This window comes from Peromyscus maniculatus, chromosome 10, assembly GCF_049852395.1.
Source record: "Peromyscus maniculatus bairdii isolate BWxNUB_F1_BW_parent chromosome 10, HU_Pman_BW_mat_3.1, whole genome shotgun sequence".
Classification (NCBI taxonomy): domain Eukaryota; kingdom Metazoa; phylum Chordata; class Mammalia; order Rodentia; family Cricetidae; genus Peromyscus; species Peromyscus maniculatus.
Genome location: NC_134861.1, coordinates 91,424,493 through 91,442,229, shown reverse-complemented (window position 1 = coordinate 91,442,229; position 17,737 = coordinate 91,424,493). Strand labels below are relative to the sequence as shown.

The 17,737-nt window shown below is 41.7% G+C and overlaps 1 protein-coding gene across 2 annotated transcripts in view; it reads left to right on the top strand.

The window, feature by feature from the left end:
* The window catches only part of Prkg2 (protein kinase cGMP-dependent 2), a 103,768-nt gene extending 89,914 nt beyond the window's left edge, over positions 1-13,854 (top strand). Inside the window, exons 18-19 of one of the 2 annotated variants that reach the window (XM_006975369.4) lie at positions 9,445-9,511; positions 11,418-13,854. In XM_006975369.4, the coding sequence (XP_006975431.1) occupies positions 9,445-9,511; positions 11,418-11,513 (163 nt within the window). In that variant the 3' untranslated portion in view covers positions 11,514-13,854. The remainder of the gene's footprint in view (positions 1-9,444; positions 9,512-11,417) is intronic. The other variant, XM_006975370.4, reaches the window with a different exon arrangement.
* The last annotated feature ends 3,883 nt before the right edge of the window (positions 13,855-17,737 follow it).

Here is a 17,737-nt window from a genome sequence, read left to right as displayed (position 1 = left end):
TGCCAAGATAAACATAGAAATATACAGAATAACCAGGTGTCTTAGTTAGGGTTTCTATTGCTATGATAAATACCATGGCCCAAAGCAACTTGGGGATGTGAGGGTTTATTTCATCTGACAGCTTGTAGACCACCATCCAGGGAAGTCAAAGCAAGAACTGATGCAGAGGCCGTAGAGGAGTGCTGCTTTCTGGCTTGCCCACAGGCCAGTCTGGGGGAAACATTTTCTCAGTTGAGGTTCCCTCTTCCCAAATGACCCTATCTGATATCAAACTGACATATAAGTCACATGAGGTGATCATGACAGGTTCTTGTAGCCCTAAGTTTTTTCAGGGCCCACCTAGCCCTGCAGTCCTGCAGCCACTTATAAAATAGTCACTCAGAGGCTTAATATTACTTACAAACTGCATGGCCTATGGCCAGCTTCTTGCTAGCTAGCTCTTTCATCTTAAGTTAACCCATTTCTATTAATCTGTGTTTTGCCACATGGCGGTGGCGTTACTGGTCTGCTGGCATCTTGCCTCTCCTTCAGCTGCGGCTGGCGTCTCCCCACTTCTCCTTTCTTTGTATGTCTGCTTGGATTTCCTGCCTGCCTCTAAGCTGCCTTGTCAAAGGCCAATGCAGCTTTATCTATCAACCAGTCAGAGCAACACATATTCACAGCCTACAGAAAGACACCCCACAGCAGGTTCTCTCAGGAGACCCCCATGCTCACGTTACAGGCTTTCAACTTTCGGGTATTTCGGTTTTCAGTTTTTCTTTGTAGTTTGCTAGTAGTAGTTGCCCAAATCAGTCTCAATATGATTTCTTTAATGATAGAAATTTATGTCAAGAATGAGCAAAGTTATTTTAGAAAGCTATAAAATCACATCTTTCAGTCACAGAAACAGTATATATCCAATGTTATTTTTATTAATATTAACCTAGCTTCTGTAAAGGGATTAAATAATATTTTTGGCATTGAATTTGTAAATAAAATGCAGAAGAGAATAATACAGCTTAACCCACTGTTAAACAACACTGACTAATGAGTTTTTTACTTTATGGTGCTGTGAAAGCAATGTATTTAGTAGGAACGATCAGGATCTTGCTCTGGCCTCACCTGTCTTCAATCCTTACAACTCCCTTAAAAAGAATTCACAAGAGACATGTGTAATATAAAAGATAGGGGGGGATTTTATTACAGAATAAAGTGGGGCTCCAAGGGATAAGAGTGTGCAGTGGCCAAAGGGACCATGGCAGAGCAGAGCACTCTTGCTTGTGTCATGGTGAGAGCAGACAAGGTGACCAGGACCATTGCCTAGGCCTTTATATTTAGTTAGGTTTTATAATTATTCCCAAAGCCCGTGAACAGACAGCTTTCCTGAGGGGCATGTTCCTGTCCAGACTGACAAGCATACTTGGATTCACTCTTACAGGTGGGGCAATGGTTTGTCAAGGCTCTTCCTAGACTGCAGTCTTATAAGACTTGGGGCTTGTGGGTCCTGTTGTAGATAGTATTGATGGCTTTCTGGGCGGTTCAGGAGGTCACATCTCCAGGGCCAGAGAAATAACCCAGGTCATCTAAAACTAATTTTAGTCCTGCAGCTCCAATCCTTGGTGTTCCATGCTGTGCTCTGTGAGGGAGGGGCTCAGGGCCAGTGTCTTTAAAGCCTGCTAATGTCTAAGTAGCTCACCACAGAAACCATGTCCTGACTTTGTAAAATCTTTTCTTCAGAGAGTGAGGAGTAAAGTACTCGGTTAAGATGTCAGCCTGCAGCTGTGACCCACAGTGCCCAAGACAGGGAGAGTTGGTCATGCTTGGTCATGCATGTGTTTAGCATGCATAGAACTCTAGATTTTATCCCGATTTCCAGCACACACACACACACACACACACACACACACACACACACACACACGAGCACCACCTCTCCATCTGAGAGGAATAAAATATTAGAGGTGTTTTTATTTTTATAGTTGACTGTGTTCCTTATGGTGTTCTTTATTTAAGTTGTTAATTCTTTTTTATTTAATATGATTTTAAAATTACATTAGTTTTTGTCAGCATGTGACTTATCATAAGTCACCTGTATTCCATTTCAGTTTTAAATAACATTACATATTCATTTAGAATACAATGTCCTTGGAATGTTTCTCTAAGCTCTGAAACCTCAATTTACTTTTCCTTTGAAGTACATTGATTTGCACAGAATTGCAATAATGAGTCATTCTCAGGGGCGGGGCGATCTGTCATTCCCCTTTAATGGCTCTTAGACCCCTGATGACTTCCTTGACATCCCCTCTAACTTGATTAAATATTCAAATGTGGCACGTTGAACCTTTAAGTTCTATGCTTTTTACAGAGACTTGGCAAGTCCTAGAATTTTCAGGATGTTTTCATTTTTGCTTACAATTTGTAGGCAGAAAATATCACCTGTAGCTGTACTTTCATGGCCCCACATATAAGTGTGAAAATTCCATGATTGCAAGCCTTTGAATAGGCTGGTGTGTTCACTTTCAAAAATAAAAACACCTCTAATGTTTTATTCCTCTCAGATGGAGGGGTGGTATTTCTCTCTCTCTCTCTCTCTCTCTCTCTCTCTCTCTCTCTCTCTCTCTCTCTCTCTCTCTCTCTCTCTGTGTGTGTGTGTGTGTGTGTGTGTGTGTGTGCTGAAATCGGGATAAAATCTCGAGTTTTATGCATGCTAAACACATGCATGACCCAGCCACACACACCCCGCCCTCCAGTGGTGGGAACATTCGCAGTATGAACCCAGGAGGCGGCATGTGGAGACTCTCTCTTCTCCCTAACAGCAGCTGCTGCAAAATGAGCGAATACATAAATAAATCCTCAACTGCCAGCCCTGCTGTATGAATTCGTGATCCCCCTGGCAATCAAGCCATGTGTTCACCATTGTGAAGCCAAGCTCCCCCATAGGGTGAATTAGAGAGAAAAGGAGGGAGGGAGAGGAACAGGAGGGAGGGGGGGGCACAGAAGACAGGCTCATCTGGAACTTTACAGACACTAAAGTGCTTGTAATCCTTTATTCTTTGTCATCCTCTGGATTGCCTTCAACTGCAAAGCTCACTCTTGGTCTTAAAATCCAATTTACCTTCTCCCTTGCACCTCATACTGTTACCACAGTTTCTTCTCTCATTATAAAATGACATATAAACACACCATTCATAGTGACAAGCGTCCCACTAATTAAAGTGATTGTTGCTGTATTGTCCTCCTCTTCCTCATTAAGGAGTTGCCATGCTTTCTTTTGGGGTGGTTGGAAAACGGAAACGATCTAATTGCTGAGAAGCTCTGGCTTTAGATTTTTCTTCTTATTTACCTGAGGCTCCTTCAAGTGCAGCAGTCAGATTGTGGCAGGGTGTGCATGCAAATGGATGCTGCTACTTGACTTTTCTTCCCCAGGAGGGCTGACTCGTCCCTCCTCTGTAACAGGCAGAATTGCTGCCATGCACAGCTTCAGAGTCAGAATGCAGGGGGACCCCTGACAAGAGACAACAGATTGCATGGTGCTCTCTGAACTAAAAAACAGAATTTCCTTCTCTTCTTTTCTCCTGGCTCTCTTCCTAAGCTATCAAGCTAGGGGATAACTGTAGGGTGTCGGTGGGGAAGTCTCTGTGTGTCTCTCTAGATAAAGGGGTCTTTAAACTTCATGCAAATCTCCCAAGTCTACACTTTCCTTCCTACCCTGTGCATTCTTAAAATTCAACAACAGCAACATTCTTTTAGGGCCTGGAGTGAGATGGCTCAGTGGTTAAGAATGAATACTGTTCTTGCAGAGGATGTGAGTTCAGTTCCCAGCATCTATGTCAGCAGCCCAGAACATCCTCCAAGTCCTGCCCCAGGGGATCTGACATCTTTTCCTTGCCTCCTCACTGGGCATCTGCATTGAAGTGTGTGTACACACATGCTGAGGGGTAGCACACAGACACAATTTTATTATTAAAAATAATAAAGTAAATCTTTTTAAATTTCATTTAAATAACATTTTCTTCATTTATTTTACATACTGACCATAGTCCCCCCCCCCTCTTCCCACTTCCTGGCCCACCCAATTCCATCTACCCTCTTCCCCATCCACTCCTCCATCTTCATTCAGAAAGGGGCAGGCCTTCCATGGGCTTGAACAAAGCATGGCACATCAAGTTGAGGCAGGACTGAGCTCCTCCCCTTGTGTCAAGGCTCGCAGGGTAATCCAGCATGGGGACCAGGTTCCCAAAAGCCAACTAAGTGCCAGGGACAGGTCCTGATCTCACTACTAGGAGCCTTACAAGCAGACTAAGCTACAAATACTGTTACATGCATGCAGAGGGCCTAGGTCGGTCCCATGGAGGCTCCCTAACTGTTGGTCCTGAGTCCATGAGCTCCCAGGAGCTCAGGTCAGCTGTCTCTGTGGGTTCCCCCATCATGACTCCCCTGTCTCTGACAATCCCTTCTCAGTTTCTTCAGCAAGACTCCTAGAGCTCAGCCTAGTGCTTGGCTGTGGATCTCTGCATCTGCTTCCATCAGTTACTGGATGAAGGCTCTCTGATGACAATTAGGGTAGTCACCAATCTGATTACAGTAGATGGCCAGTTCAGGCACCCTCTCTACTATTGCTAGGAATCTTAGCTAGGGTCATCCTTGTGGATTCCTGGGTTTTTTCCTGACACCAGGTTTCTCCCTAACCCCCAAATGCCCCCCCCAACATCAAGATGTCTCTTTCATACTCCTCTGTCCAAAATTAATTTTTAAAAGAAAACTTTTCATCCTAGCTTTGTATTTTAAAAAAGTATGCCTAAGCTTAACAGCTATTCTTTGAATTTGCCCAATTTGTGCATTCTTTATTAAATCATCCTTGCCCCCTTGTTTATTAGCTAGCCTAGAAATGATGCATCATTCTTCTCTCTCAATACCTATTTGAAAGGAAGGCTAGTGAACCTCGGTGCATATAATTATCCATTTTCCGACAGGAGGAGGTATCAAATGCTTTACGTATTCATTACTTTTGAAAATAGCATCTACAGATCTCCTGAAAACAAGCAGTTTCTCTGCTGTTGATGTCGGCGATTCTTTGCAGAACGGTATTCACATATGAGCATGTGCTGGCACTTGCTTTGCATAACATGGAGCCAATCTCAAAGGGCACTCCTGCTAAGTAAATGTCATCATTAGTCAAATTGCCACAAGTACACTAAGAAATGCCAGGCGATTTTCTTCAGTAGAACAACAGTGATGGTTAGCATTAATATTTCCGGGGTTCCTTGGATAAAGAGCATTGTAAGATGTGTTAAGAGTTGGTTCCTGTATTTGGTGGCAAAAGAAGGTCCTGCAGAAATGTGTACCCAGAAAGGTCTGAAGAGGGAGCCCCACACAGTGCCTAGACTGACAGGTGTGTCCTGGGGCAAAACCTTATGGCTTCATGCAGGGACAGAGGCTAGGCAGGCATCAGCTAACATTGTTGCTTTTTAACGAGAATTGTAGAAGCTTCTACCAAAATGGCATCTAAAGTGGAACACACTAGTTCCCAATCCATTGCTAAACTCAATGACTAAATGAAAACTCTGAAGTGAGGTGAGGCTGTAAAATGAGGGAAGACTTAACTTCTGGCGTGGCTACAGGAGGACCATGACAGACTCCTAAAGGTCCCCTGCCTTTAGCCGCCACCACTGCACCGCCCTGCCCCTGTGGTCATTCTCTACATGACCACAATTACCTTTTGAGAACCAGATTATGTTGTTTCCTCAACATTTTGTAATGTCTTTCTATTGCTCCAAAACTTACTGTGCCCTAAACTCTAACAAAGCACCCGAATAGGATCGGGCATTTCACTGTTTGACATCTTGTATCCTTTTTGTTTTTAAGATTTACTTTTTATTTTTTAATCATGTTTTCATAAATTCCTTGAGAACTTCATACAATGGATTTTGATCCTATTCACTACTTCCCACTTTCAAATCCACCTCTGTACTCTGAACTCTACCCATCCAGCTTTGAGTTTTCTTCTTCTTCTTCCTTCTTCTTCTTCTTCTTCTTCTTCTTCTTCTTCTTCTTCTTCTTCTTCTTCTTCTTCTTCTTCTTCTTCTTCTTCTTCTTCTTCTTCTTCTTCCTCTTCTTCTTCTCCTCCTCCTCCTCCTCCTCCTCCTCCTCCTCCTCCTCCTCCTCTTCCTCCTCCTCCTTCCCCTCAACTCCAATTTGTGCTTCCAAACTACTCTTGGTAGGAGCAGCCCCCGAGTGTGGCTGACCCAAGGGGTTCACACTATTGAGGAAAGCTGGCTGTCTCCCAGTAGCTATCGTTTGCTAATAGCTCCCCAGCTAATGGTGAGGTTTCTTGCCTATCTCTGTCCTCCATGCTGGAATTTGTCTGATTTGAGCACACACAGGTCTTCTGCATGCTATCACAGTTGCTGTGGGTTCCATATGTACAAATGCCCTGGTGCACTGTTTCCTTGAAGTTATTCACCACCTCTGGCCCTTACGATCTTCCTGACCCCTGGATAAGCTTCCCCCCCCTGTTTTATTTGCATTTCATATCTCAGCTGATTTCTGCCTCTTCCATCTGGGAGGTTCTTGCCACAGAATTTTCCATGGCTTCTCCTTTCTCCTCATTCTTTAAATAGTACCCCAATTCAAAGCAGCCCTTCCAAATGCTCCCCCATTTCAGTACCATCTAGCACTCTATTCTCTTTCATCTTCCTAGCACTTGTTAGTGTCTAAGTTTAGATTAAACATTTATATTATCAGCTGCTTTTTCCTCTCACATTACAAAAATAAAAAGAATTTCTTTTCCATACCTGGGACCAAGTTGTCTTTCCCTAAGTATTTGTTGCCTGGATAAATTGACCTCAATGCCCCAATTAAAAATGATCAATAGATAGAGGATGGTATTGTTCCATGTTCTTTGTAAGATCTAAGAGATGGAGCAGACTATCTTCAGAAGTGAAGCCTCCAGATGTCTAGCATTACACATATGCAGAAGACCAGAGTCCCCTGTTTAGATTAATGATATGGACACAAGAATGAAAGAAATTCTGACTGCCAGTGGACTCAATATTCCCACAGGCCACTGTAGAGCACTTTCTTGTTGGAACTTTTTAGACACTAGAGGAGAAGTTCTGTGTAAGTCTGTTCTCCTACAGAGTTGTTCAGTCATCCAACATTTTTTTTTTTTTGTCTTTTCGAGACAGGGTTTCTCTGTGTAGCTTTGTGCCTTTCCTGAAACTCACTTGGTAGCCCAGGCTGGCCTCGAACTCACAGAGATCTGCCTGCCTCTGCCTCCCGAGTGCTGGGATTAAAGGCGTGCGCCACCACCGCCCGGCCAGTCATCCAACATTTTATTAAGCCCGTTTCTGTGTCAATCCCCATGACAAGTGCTACAGGCATAAAAAGAGAGGAAACCGATGAAACTCTCCACCCTCAAGTGGAGAATAAACAAGATCCTTGCATCCTAGTGTTTATTAGGTAATAGTAAGTGTGTCAGTTTATACGGGAAATGCACAAGACAGGAAGGATCTTAAGTATGAATGAGGAGGGGAGAAGGTGAAAGGGGGTTTAGACGAGCTAGTCAATTAAGGACTGGCAGAGATAATCCTTGAGAAAAGATTTGAAAATGCTGCAGGACTCAATCATGTGGAAATCCAGAAGACAAACAACCCAGCATTTGGTGCAAAGGCCTTAAAGTGGAAGTATCCCTGGACATTTGAAGTCATGGCAAAGAGAGAAATGAAGTGAAGGAGAAAGAGGAGAGGAGGGGTGTGTGATGTGGTGGAAAGTATTGGGAGAGTGACTTTTGTAAGGCTGGGAAGCTTCTGTACCAATACAGTGAGGACTGCCTCTCCTAGGAAGTAGAATGGACCGTATGGAACAACTTTTAACAAAGGCATGATGTGGTCTGGTGCATTTAAATAATCACTCTTGTAAAGGAGATGGTGAACAGTGGTGGTTGATGGTTTGTTTTGTTTTGTTTTTAGTCAAAATTTGGAGTTCATTGGTATAAAATGCTTTTTCAATCCATGAAGCAGAATGGAATTACCTAGGGAAAGAAAGGAGGTTCAAGGACTGGTCTGTGGAGGGCATGCACCTCCTTAGAAAATGGCAGTGGTAGAGGAGGAAAGGCACTCAGAGGGCCAGAAGATTCTCCAGGCAACAGTGTGCACCAGAAGCCAAGAGAATAAAGAGTCACAGGAAGTGAGGCTCTGATGCCACTAATAGACCAAATATGATGAAAACGGAAACATTTAATAATTCAACAGAGCGGAGGGAATTGAAACAGACTGCAGTGTAGACAGGAGAAAATGGGTGTATGGAATGATGAAAAACCCTTTTCAAGGACTTTTTCCTCCAGAGCAAAGGAGAGAAGTGGACTGAACTGGAGAGGAATTAAAGGAAGTCATTGGGGTACAGCTCAGCGGCAGAGCATTTGACTGCAGCATTAAGGTGTTTCTCTGTAATGACCTGGCGGGGTCAACAGTGACAGTGCAGGGGCAGGGGAACGGCAGCAATAAACCAGACAGACAGGATGGGGTCAGCCATGTGGCAGGGAAACTGGCCTGAGCAGGAAGGTAGCAAGCTCATTCAGGGTACAGGGGAGAAGGCAATACAGGGATGGGGGGCAGAAGGGCTGGAGAGAGACCATGAGTGCTTTTTCTTTCTTATGGGTCCCCCCCACACACTTCATATCTCTCAGTGAATTAAGAATCAAGGGTAGGGTCGAAAGCAGCGGTTCTCAACCTATGGGTTGTGACCCCCTTGGCTTCAAACGATCCTTTCACAGGGACCGCATATCAGATATCCTGCGTATCAGATATTTATAGTATGATTCATAACAGTAGTAAAAGTACAGTTATGAAGTAGCAACGAAATAATTTATGGTTGGAGTCATCACAACATGGGGAAGTGTAGTACAGGGTCCCAACGTTAGGAAGGTTGAGAACCACTGAATGGTTAGGTGGTTTAAGAGGACTTTGTTGCTCTTGCAGAGGACCTGGGTTCAGTTCCCAGCACCTACATGGTGGCTCACAACTATCTGTAATTCCAGTTCAAGGAAATTTGACACCCTCTTCTGATCTCTAGATATGTACATACATGCAGGCAGGCAAAAAGTACTTATACACATAAAATAAATAAACCTAAAATTAAAAATAATGAAAAGAAGTGAGGGTACCATACAGACGGGAATAAAGTTCTGAAAGTCTGAAGAGGCGATGCACTATAAATTGTGAATCTAAGTGTGGCAGGGAAATGCCTAGAATGGTTGCTGGGCTGTGTGAGGGCCCAGTTGGATTTAACATGAAATGGGTCAAAACAACTCCTTCCCCATTAACTTCCAGCTGCTTGCAGCAGCTCTTTTGGAGGTAGGGAGTGACAAAATGGATTGACAGATATACTCTGACATGCTATTCATTTATTACATAATGCTGTTCATTTATCATGTGACTAATATCCTTCATATTTTTCTCATTTTAGGTGGTTAAATGGTTTCAACTGGGAGGGCCTGAAAGCGCGGAACCTCCCATCCCCTTTACGAAGAGAGGTATGGTGTTTGCTACGGCACTCCCTTGATTAGTTTCTAGGAACTAGTTTTCAAAAACAGATTTGAGAGAGGGAGAGAGATAGAGAGGGAAGGGAGAGGGTGAAGGGGATGGTGAAGGAGAGAGGGGGAAGAGATAGCATGTATACAGGAGACTTTAGGTGCTTTTATAAAATACATCTTATTAGATGAGTGTCCTAGTAATTATGACGTAGGTACTTAAATTGTGTTTCTGGGACTGGAGAACAGGCTCCTTTGGCCAAGTGCTTAGCACCTGGCATGAAAACACTACGACTGGTTAAAAGCTGTGCATTGCAGTGTGTGCATGTAATACTAAGGCTGGGGAGACAGAAGCAGGAGAATCCTTAGAACTCACCAGTGAGCTATTCTTACCAAACTGATGAGCTCCAGGTTCAGGGAGAGACACTGCCTCAACATATAAGGTAAAAAGAAATGAACAATGGCACCTGGCATCAGCCTCTGGCACGCACAGGCATGTACACACATGTGCAATATGCAGCACCCCCACAAATACATAACAAGCACACATATGCTTCATGAATATACACAAGTAAAAGTAATAGTATTGCCTATTTGATAATCACTAAGGTCACCTCTCAGGAATTAGTTATATGCCAGTGTCCCCTAAATCCCAAAGTCATCAGAGTTGCTCAGGTACACAGATAAAATAATTAAATTCTTAGTTACAGTAAGAGTTGTAAACTATTTGTCGTCTGACAACCCATGCTACTAAAAATGAAAATATAACTGTATCTAAAAGAAATGCTTACATTATTACACAAATAGGAAAAAATAAACTAAAATATGGGGCATATAGGGAGTGATCAAGAATGATGGTCAAACATAAAACTTTTCCATTAAAAGAAAATTTGTATAGATAGAACAGAATGGGAAAGGAAAAACAAGGAGTGTTGTAATGTTGGTATGTGTACGTTTTAAATGACCAACAGACGTCACATGTCCTTCTATGGTATTTAAATTATAGTAAGTGTAATTCCAAAAATTTTATTTCTGTGACTATGTCAGACTAGAAATTTCATTCTCTACTACCGTTTAACTTTTGTGAAAACTTTGAGCTATTGAGGTATGGGTGTGCAATGGAAGACACAGCTTCCACAATCCTTTCAGACATCACTCATACACATTTGGTAGGACGTTGACCTCTTAGTTCTTGACACACTTCTCTCAAGTCATGTGATGTTCCTCTTTTTCCTAACCTATGCTGGTGCAGTATGACAACCGCTATGCACAGTGGTGACAGTCCCCGGAGCTGCCCCCAAACTCCCAACACATCATAATAAATCACAGTGGAATCATTAGTGGGTTTTCATCTGAGTGTTTAATTAGGTGCTTTGTGGTTTAAGTAAAGCGTTTGAAACCACTTGGTTACAAAATAATTTAATTCCAGAGTCATTTTATTTTCTTAGTGATATTTCAGTGTCACTAAGATTTTGGGTTGTCCATTTGCTTACTATGCATACTTTATAAGGATGAATTAACAGTTCAAATACAATATTGGTAAGAAACTTAAATGTGAGAGGAACTCTGATAAATATTGATTTTTAAAAATAATTTGTTTTGAAAATATTTCTTAACTTGATAAAAGAAGGTAGGTAGTACTTACTTCACCTTTTCTTTAGAAAATACTTCCTCACGTTGTGTAGCTCCTAACAAATGTAACCAACAACAAAATCATTTGCTTCTAATGGGATGGTCTCCTGAGCCTGAGACTGTGACATAAGACAGATAATTGGCCATCTTTTCTCATATGTAATATGAAAGAGGCTCCAGTGTGATGTTAGCACTCAGGTAGAGCAAGCTTGACCTGGGTGGATTGGCATGCTTGGTCACCTTTGTCCTGACCTTTGCTCTATCCTTTCTCCATTAGCTCAGTGGCCCCATAGATCACAGCTACTTTGACAAATATCCTCCTGAAAGGGGGGTGCCTCCGGATGAGATGTCGGGCTGGGACAAAGACTTCTGACAGAAGGAAAGTGATGATGTGCCACAGAAAAGGACTGTGAGGATCAATGACACAGTGCTGATGAATCCTCTCTTCAGAGCATTGGAAGATCTCTTGGAAGATCATCGGGGGGAAGAAAATCCTGGCTATTCGGGGCAGGAGAGTGGATAGATGTGGTTCTGGACGAGAACGTCTCCTTTAGATGCTGTGAATTATCCATGTATTTCATTCTGTACTTGTCTCAGACAGTCCCCTCCCCTTTACATGATCAGATCTATTTTTGTTGGCATAACATAGTTTTCTCTTACATCTGTTGCTCCTTCAACTCACACTCTCCTGCCTAGAATCCTAAGAAAAAAAATTAGTATGTTCTTCTTGAGCACCAAAGTCATCGAGATAGAAGGAAGAAGATGAGTATGGACCACTTTAGAAGAAGCTCTCCAGGGCTCAACAGACACCACAGATATATTGTGACATCCCCAAATGGTGGTTTCCAGACATCTTGGGTAGTCAATAGAAGATCATGAATTTCCTTTTCTTATAACCTAAAAATAGTCTAAATTGTTTTTCTGATGCCATCTAGGGAAAAGAAAACATTTGAATATTAGTTAATGGTACCAGGTACGAAAGGAAGTAAGTTAATCAAATCATATAATTACATCATTTTTAATAACTTAGAAAAAATTAGACGAAACTTTTTTCCCTTTGGCCAGTTGTAATACTCAGAGATTTTTTTTTCAAAAAATTCATTAAAAATCATTTAGAAAGTAAAACATGACTAAATATTGGGCCTTTGTGAAGGTTCTACCTTTTATTAAAAAATACTTCCACTATCAAAGTAGAAAAGATAGTGCAATAAAAGACTAAGGACATTTCCTTCCCACAAAGACAGAGCACCATGACCCCCAATAGGGAAAGGTGCTGACTCCCTCAATCTCTGAGGTCTGTTGCTCAACCCTATCATCACTGCTCTTAATGCACACAGAGAACAGAATGAGCACCTTTAATTTTTATTGAGAAGCCCATTGGCAGGTGTTGATACTTGTAATCACTGTAGAGTTAACGGCTTTGTTTAAAGGCATTTGAATCATGTATATAATTATAACACAAGCTATTGGGGACGTGATAGGATTTTAGAAGTAAAAGGAACACTCAGAACCTAGTCTCTTTCTGTTTCCTCTTCACAGTCTTCCAGATAATCAATAGGGGAGTTTCAAAGTGTTGAACACCCTGAGAATTTTACCAGTGAGTGTTTATAGGTGTTGATCCCAATCACTTCCATGCATCCTTTCAAAAGGATGGCAAATTTCTCTCCATCTTTTTAATCCTGGCAGGGTAGAAACAACATCCTCTGTCATTCCTAATTCCTGTATCTTTCAAGCTTCTGATTGTATTTTCATATGATAATATTCTATGTGAAAAGCAAACTTCACCAACTCCACCCATGTATTTTCATTCTTTAGAGAAAGTCAATCTATTTCCTGAAGATTTAAGCCAGATAAGCGAGGCCCAGAAAAAGAAAGTGCATCCTTAATAAATTATATTTACATATATAGAGTCCTTTTGCTGAACCAAAGAGTTTTGTTTCTTGGGGTAGATTTTTAAAGATTATGTATTGTATATAGAGAAGCCATTTTTACTAGGATTAATATAACATGCTTTAAGAATTTCTAAAGCCTAAAAATATTTTATTTGCATTTGGTTTGTATGTACTATATGTTTTTCCATGTATATATTTTATAATTACCAACATATACAGGTAGAAAATGGATATATTGGATGGATTTTAGGACTGTACTGTTATAACAATGATATTCTCAAAAGTGTTCCATTATTTTAATTGGAAAGAATAATACTATGTGTATAGAGTTAAAACCCAACTTAGAGGTTAATTTTTCCTGTGAGTGGTCATGTCATATGTAATTCCCATATATGATTTTATTGTGTTTCCTTTATAAAGATGGAGATATGTAAGACTGAATTATCATTTAATCTCAGCTGATTTATAGCTCAGTGACCTTGAAAAAATGATTTGCCTTTGGGTACTAGCTTCTCACTTGTAGAGCAAAGCTGAGGTACAGACAGATCCTTACCTGGTATCTGTGAAATGATCCTTGCTGCATAGATGGGAGCTACTGTTACTATCTCTATTGAAATTAAAGCGGCCTTATTAACCATTTAGTTCTGAACCATGTGTGTCAGTGGTGTCTGTATGCAGAATTGTTGAGTTAAATCAAGTCTCTGCAGTAAGGATGGTTGATCAAACTTCGGTGTATAAGAAGTGTTCATCATCACCAAAATGAAGCGCTCTACTGAACTGACCTACATTTAAAAATTTATGAATAAAAGATACATAAACGTGTGTGTTCATGTGCGTGCATTCACACGTGCGTGTGTATGCAAACACACAAACGCAAACACAAACACATACACATACACACACATACAGAAGTATGGAAATATCCCTGCATGTGAAAACTCATCATATTTTTAATTATTTCTAATTTCTGTTTTCTAGGATATAATATTAATTTTTCATTCATCAGATTTTTTTCATATGGGGTCAAATTTTCATCATGGAAGCTTATTAATTTTTACCTAAGTATTAAAATGTCTTAGAGGCAAAAAAAATGAAGTTTGTAGAAAAGAAAGAGATGAGGCCCAGATTTGCATGAATTTACAACAAATCACATCCTCATTCCTCTATAATTTCTAAATATACATTTAAAGTTTTTAAACATTGGACCTAAATATTAGTACTAGCAGGTCATAAAGAATAAGCACTTAGAAATACGTGCGCCGGGAGTTGGTGGCGCACGCCTTTAATCCCAGCACTCGGGAGGCGGAGGCAGGTGGATCTCTGTGAGTTCGAGGCCAGCCTGGGCTACCAAGTGGGCTCCAGGAAAGGCGCAAAGCTACACAGAGAAACCCTGTCTCAAAAAACCAAAAAAAAAAAAAAAGAAATATGTGCATGTGTTTCTTTTGAAATAATTAATAATAATAATAATAATAATAATAATAATAATAATAATGATACATCCTTTTTTATTGCCAGACATCATGCTAGGAGCACTTACACCTATTGTTTCATTCAAGTAAGATTCTACAATTATATGGAATACCAACTGTTGACTGTTCCCAAAGCCCCATATTGGCCTTAAATACATATTTCATTCCCAATTTAGTTGTAATGTTTTTGCCTGGACTGGTGCCCACGATTGTACACGTCTAACAAATTAGCCCTAAACTTAGAACACTCACCAAGAACCATCATTTTATCACTCTCAGATCCTGAGGGCCAGGAATTTAGACAGGTGGCCAAGGTGATCTGTCTGCACCACACCACCAGTGCTGGGAGCTAGGATGATCAGGGACCTGTTTCACTCACACATGTGGTGCCTGAGCTGGAACTTTTCAGTGGCTGAAACTCTGCTGGTTAGCCCATGCTTGTTGTCTCAGCAGTTCGGAATATTTACTGCGGCATCCCCAAACTAGCCAGATACGTTGACAGCAGCACTGGAATCTAAGAGAAAGGCTTCTAGCCAACGAGGCAGAAGCAGCACTGCTCCGTCTGCCTTACTCCTGGGAGCAATCTAACTTCACTTCTGCTGTATTCTATTCATGGAGATGTAATCCCACCCAGACATGAAGGCAGGGTACATAAATGTAACTTCTTAATGAGGAAAGTTTCAAAACATAGGTAGCAAGTCTTAAAACCGCCACAATCCGCTTTCTGACTGCATATTGCATTACACCCATATGCAAAACAAATTCATTCCCTCCTGGGAGCCTCTATAAAAATATCATCAGCCTCAGGCCCAGCATCTAGGATGTTGTGACCGAAATCCTACTCAGGTGTGGATGGGGTCCCTGGGCGCAGTCCTTGAGTGTATTCTTTCGGGTCTGAAATCCTCTGGAACAAGTAAAGAAGTCGTCTTCTCTTGGCACTCACAGCACTGAAGGGAGAAATGATCGAAGGGTAACTGCAAGAGATCATTGCTTTAGGAGACGGGGGACAGTGTAGGCACAGGCAGATGCCAAGGGGTGTATCCAACTGTAGCCAGTGGGCTGCATCCGTCTCAGGAGAGCTGTGATTCTGGCCCAACACATTTGTGCAGGGCAGTGTAGTCACCCAGTGTCAAAAGGTTGGACACTCCTAAATACAGTTATCCTGAAATCTGGGCTCGGCTTGTGGTATCATTCTCTGCCCTGTCATTGATATGACTGCATGGGAATTGTTCTTCAGTTATTTGCCATGTGTCTTGACAATCTATTACACATAGGGTGTCATCCGGAAGGAGTGAACAGAACAGGCTTGAGGCATTTTAAAAGTCTATTTGAAAGGCTGTGGCAAGCAGCTTCAAAAACGCCCTCAGACCCCCTCCATTTGTGCCTGCCTTTTACGATCCTCTCTTCTTGAAGGCCTGTGATAGATAGTACATATACCTGGAATTCCAACACAGAGAGGTGGACATAGGAGCATCAGGAGTTCAAGATCACCTTTGGCTACATCATGAGTTCAAGGCCAACCAGGGCTTTATGAGATTTATCTCCAAAATCTGAAACTAAAACAAATCACCAACCCAAATTTCGCTCTTCTTTAGAGTTTGCTTGAAGCTGATAACTTCCTATTAATAACCAGGCAGGAAAAGCAAGAATAAAGCAGAAACAAAACAGGAACATTGAATCTTTGATAGAAAATGAAATTTGTTAAGAAAGAACACAGCCTGTGACCACAAACTGGAGCCTGCATCTGGCTTTCACAATGACCAATCTTGTCATGTTAGGTGAAGTGCAGCTCATCCTCAAACCCTTCCCGCCTTCCTTGTCTGGAATTTAAAGACACTGGGGGAGCAATCTGGACCAGAGAAGCCACAGTTCTGGCTACTGATTCTCCCAAGGTGAGTCCTCTGGTCCCTGGCAGTGTGCAGGCTCTGCTGCAGTGACTCACTTATCCTCACGCCCAGAGTGCAAGTTGGCCTGGGTCCTACAACCACCTTTTAGATCAGCATTCTTTTTTTTTAATTTAATTTAATTTAATTTTTTTATTTGACAATACCATTCAGTTCTACATAATAGCCACAGATTCCCTTCTTCTCTCCCTGCCCCGCTCCCCTTCCCCCCAGCCCACCCCCCATTCCCACCTCCTCCAGATCAAGGTCTCCCCCCCCACCCCCAGAGGACCAGGATCAACCTGATAGACTCAGTCCAGGCAGGTCCAGTCCCCTCCTCCCAGCCTGAGCCAAGTGTCCCTGCATAAGTCCCAGGTTTCAAACAGCTAACTCATGCAATGAGCCCAGGACCTGGTACCACTGCCTAGATGCCTCCCAAACAGATCAAGCCAATCGACTGTCTCACCTATTCAGAGGGCCTGATCCAGTTGGGGGCCCCTCAGCCTTTGGTTCATAGTTCATGTGTTTCCATTCGTTTGGTTATTTGTCCCTGTGCTTTATCCAACCTTGGTTTCAACAATTCTCGCTCATATAAACCCTCCTCTTTCTCACTAATTAGACTCCTAGCACCCCACCGGGGGCCTAGCCGTGGATGTCTGTCAAATCAGCATTCTTATGCAAAGTTATCTCATAGAAAGATCCAGATCCCAACCAAACTGAGAAAGGATGGCTAAGGAACACACTTGTCTTAGCTTAAGTTGGCAGAGGACAAAGTACCTTATTTTTGAAATTAGTAAAATACATAATATATGATTGTCCTTATATAGGATATTTAGTTTGCATTTTTAGCCAATGAGTTTCCTTTTTTCTTTCTATTTAATATTTATCAAAATTTATTCAGGACACAGGTCATACTTCTGTAGGAAATGACAATAGTAATTTGACTCAGGTGATTGACATGCAAACTCTGAATTACAGGTATGGCATTTTAAATTTCAGGAGGCAAAAATAAAATCAAGATATTTTATTTAATTTTTGATTGACTAATTTAAAATTGTACAAAGGAAAGTAAGGTGAAATTTGTAACCCTCTTCAGTGAGGAGTAGAAATAGACAACACTGACCAGGAGCTAAAATCAGAAAGAAATGTATTGTGGTTAAGGAAGAACACTGACCAGTCTGCTTGATGCAGAAGATGGGGTAAGCATTCAAGAACACACAGTGCCTGGGAAACAACCTGCTTTTCAAATGCAAGAAGACCCTCAGACTATAATGGATCATGAATTGTAGGGTCTGGAGGGCCCCTGGGTTCTACATCCTGCTTGGACTGCTCTTTATTGTTTTGAAAATTTAC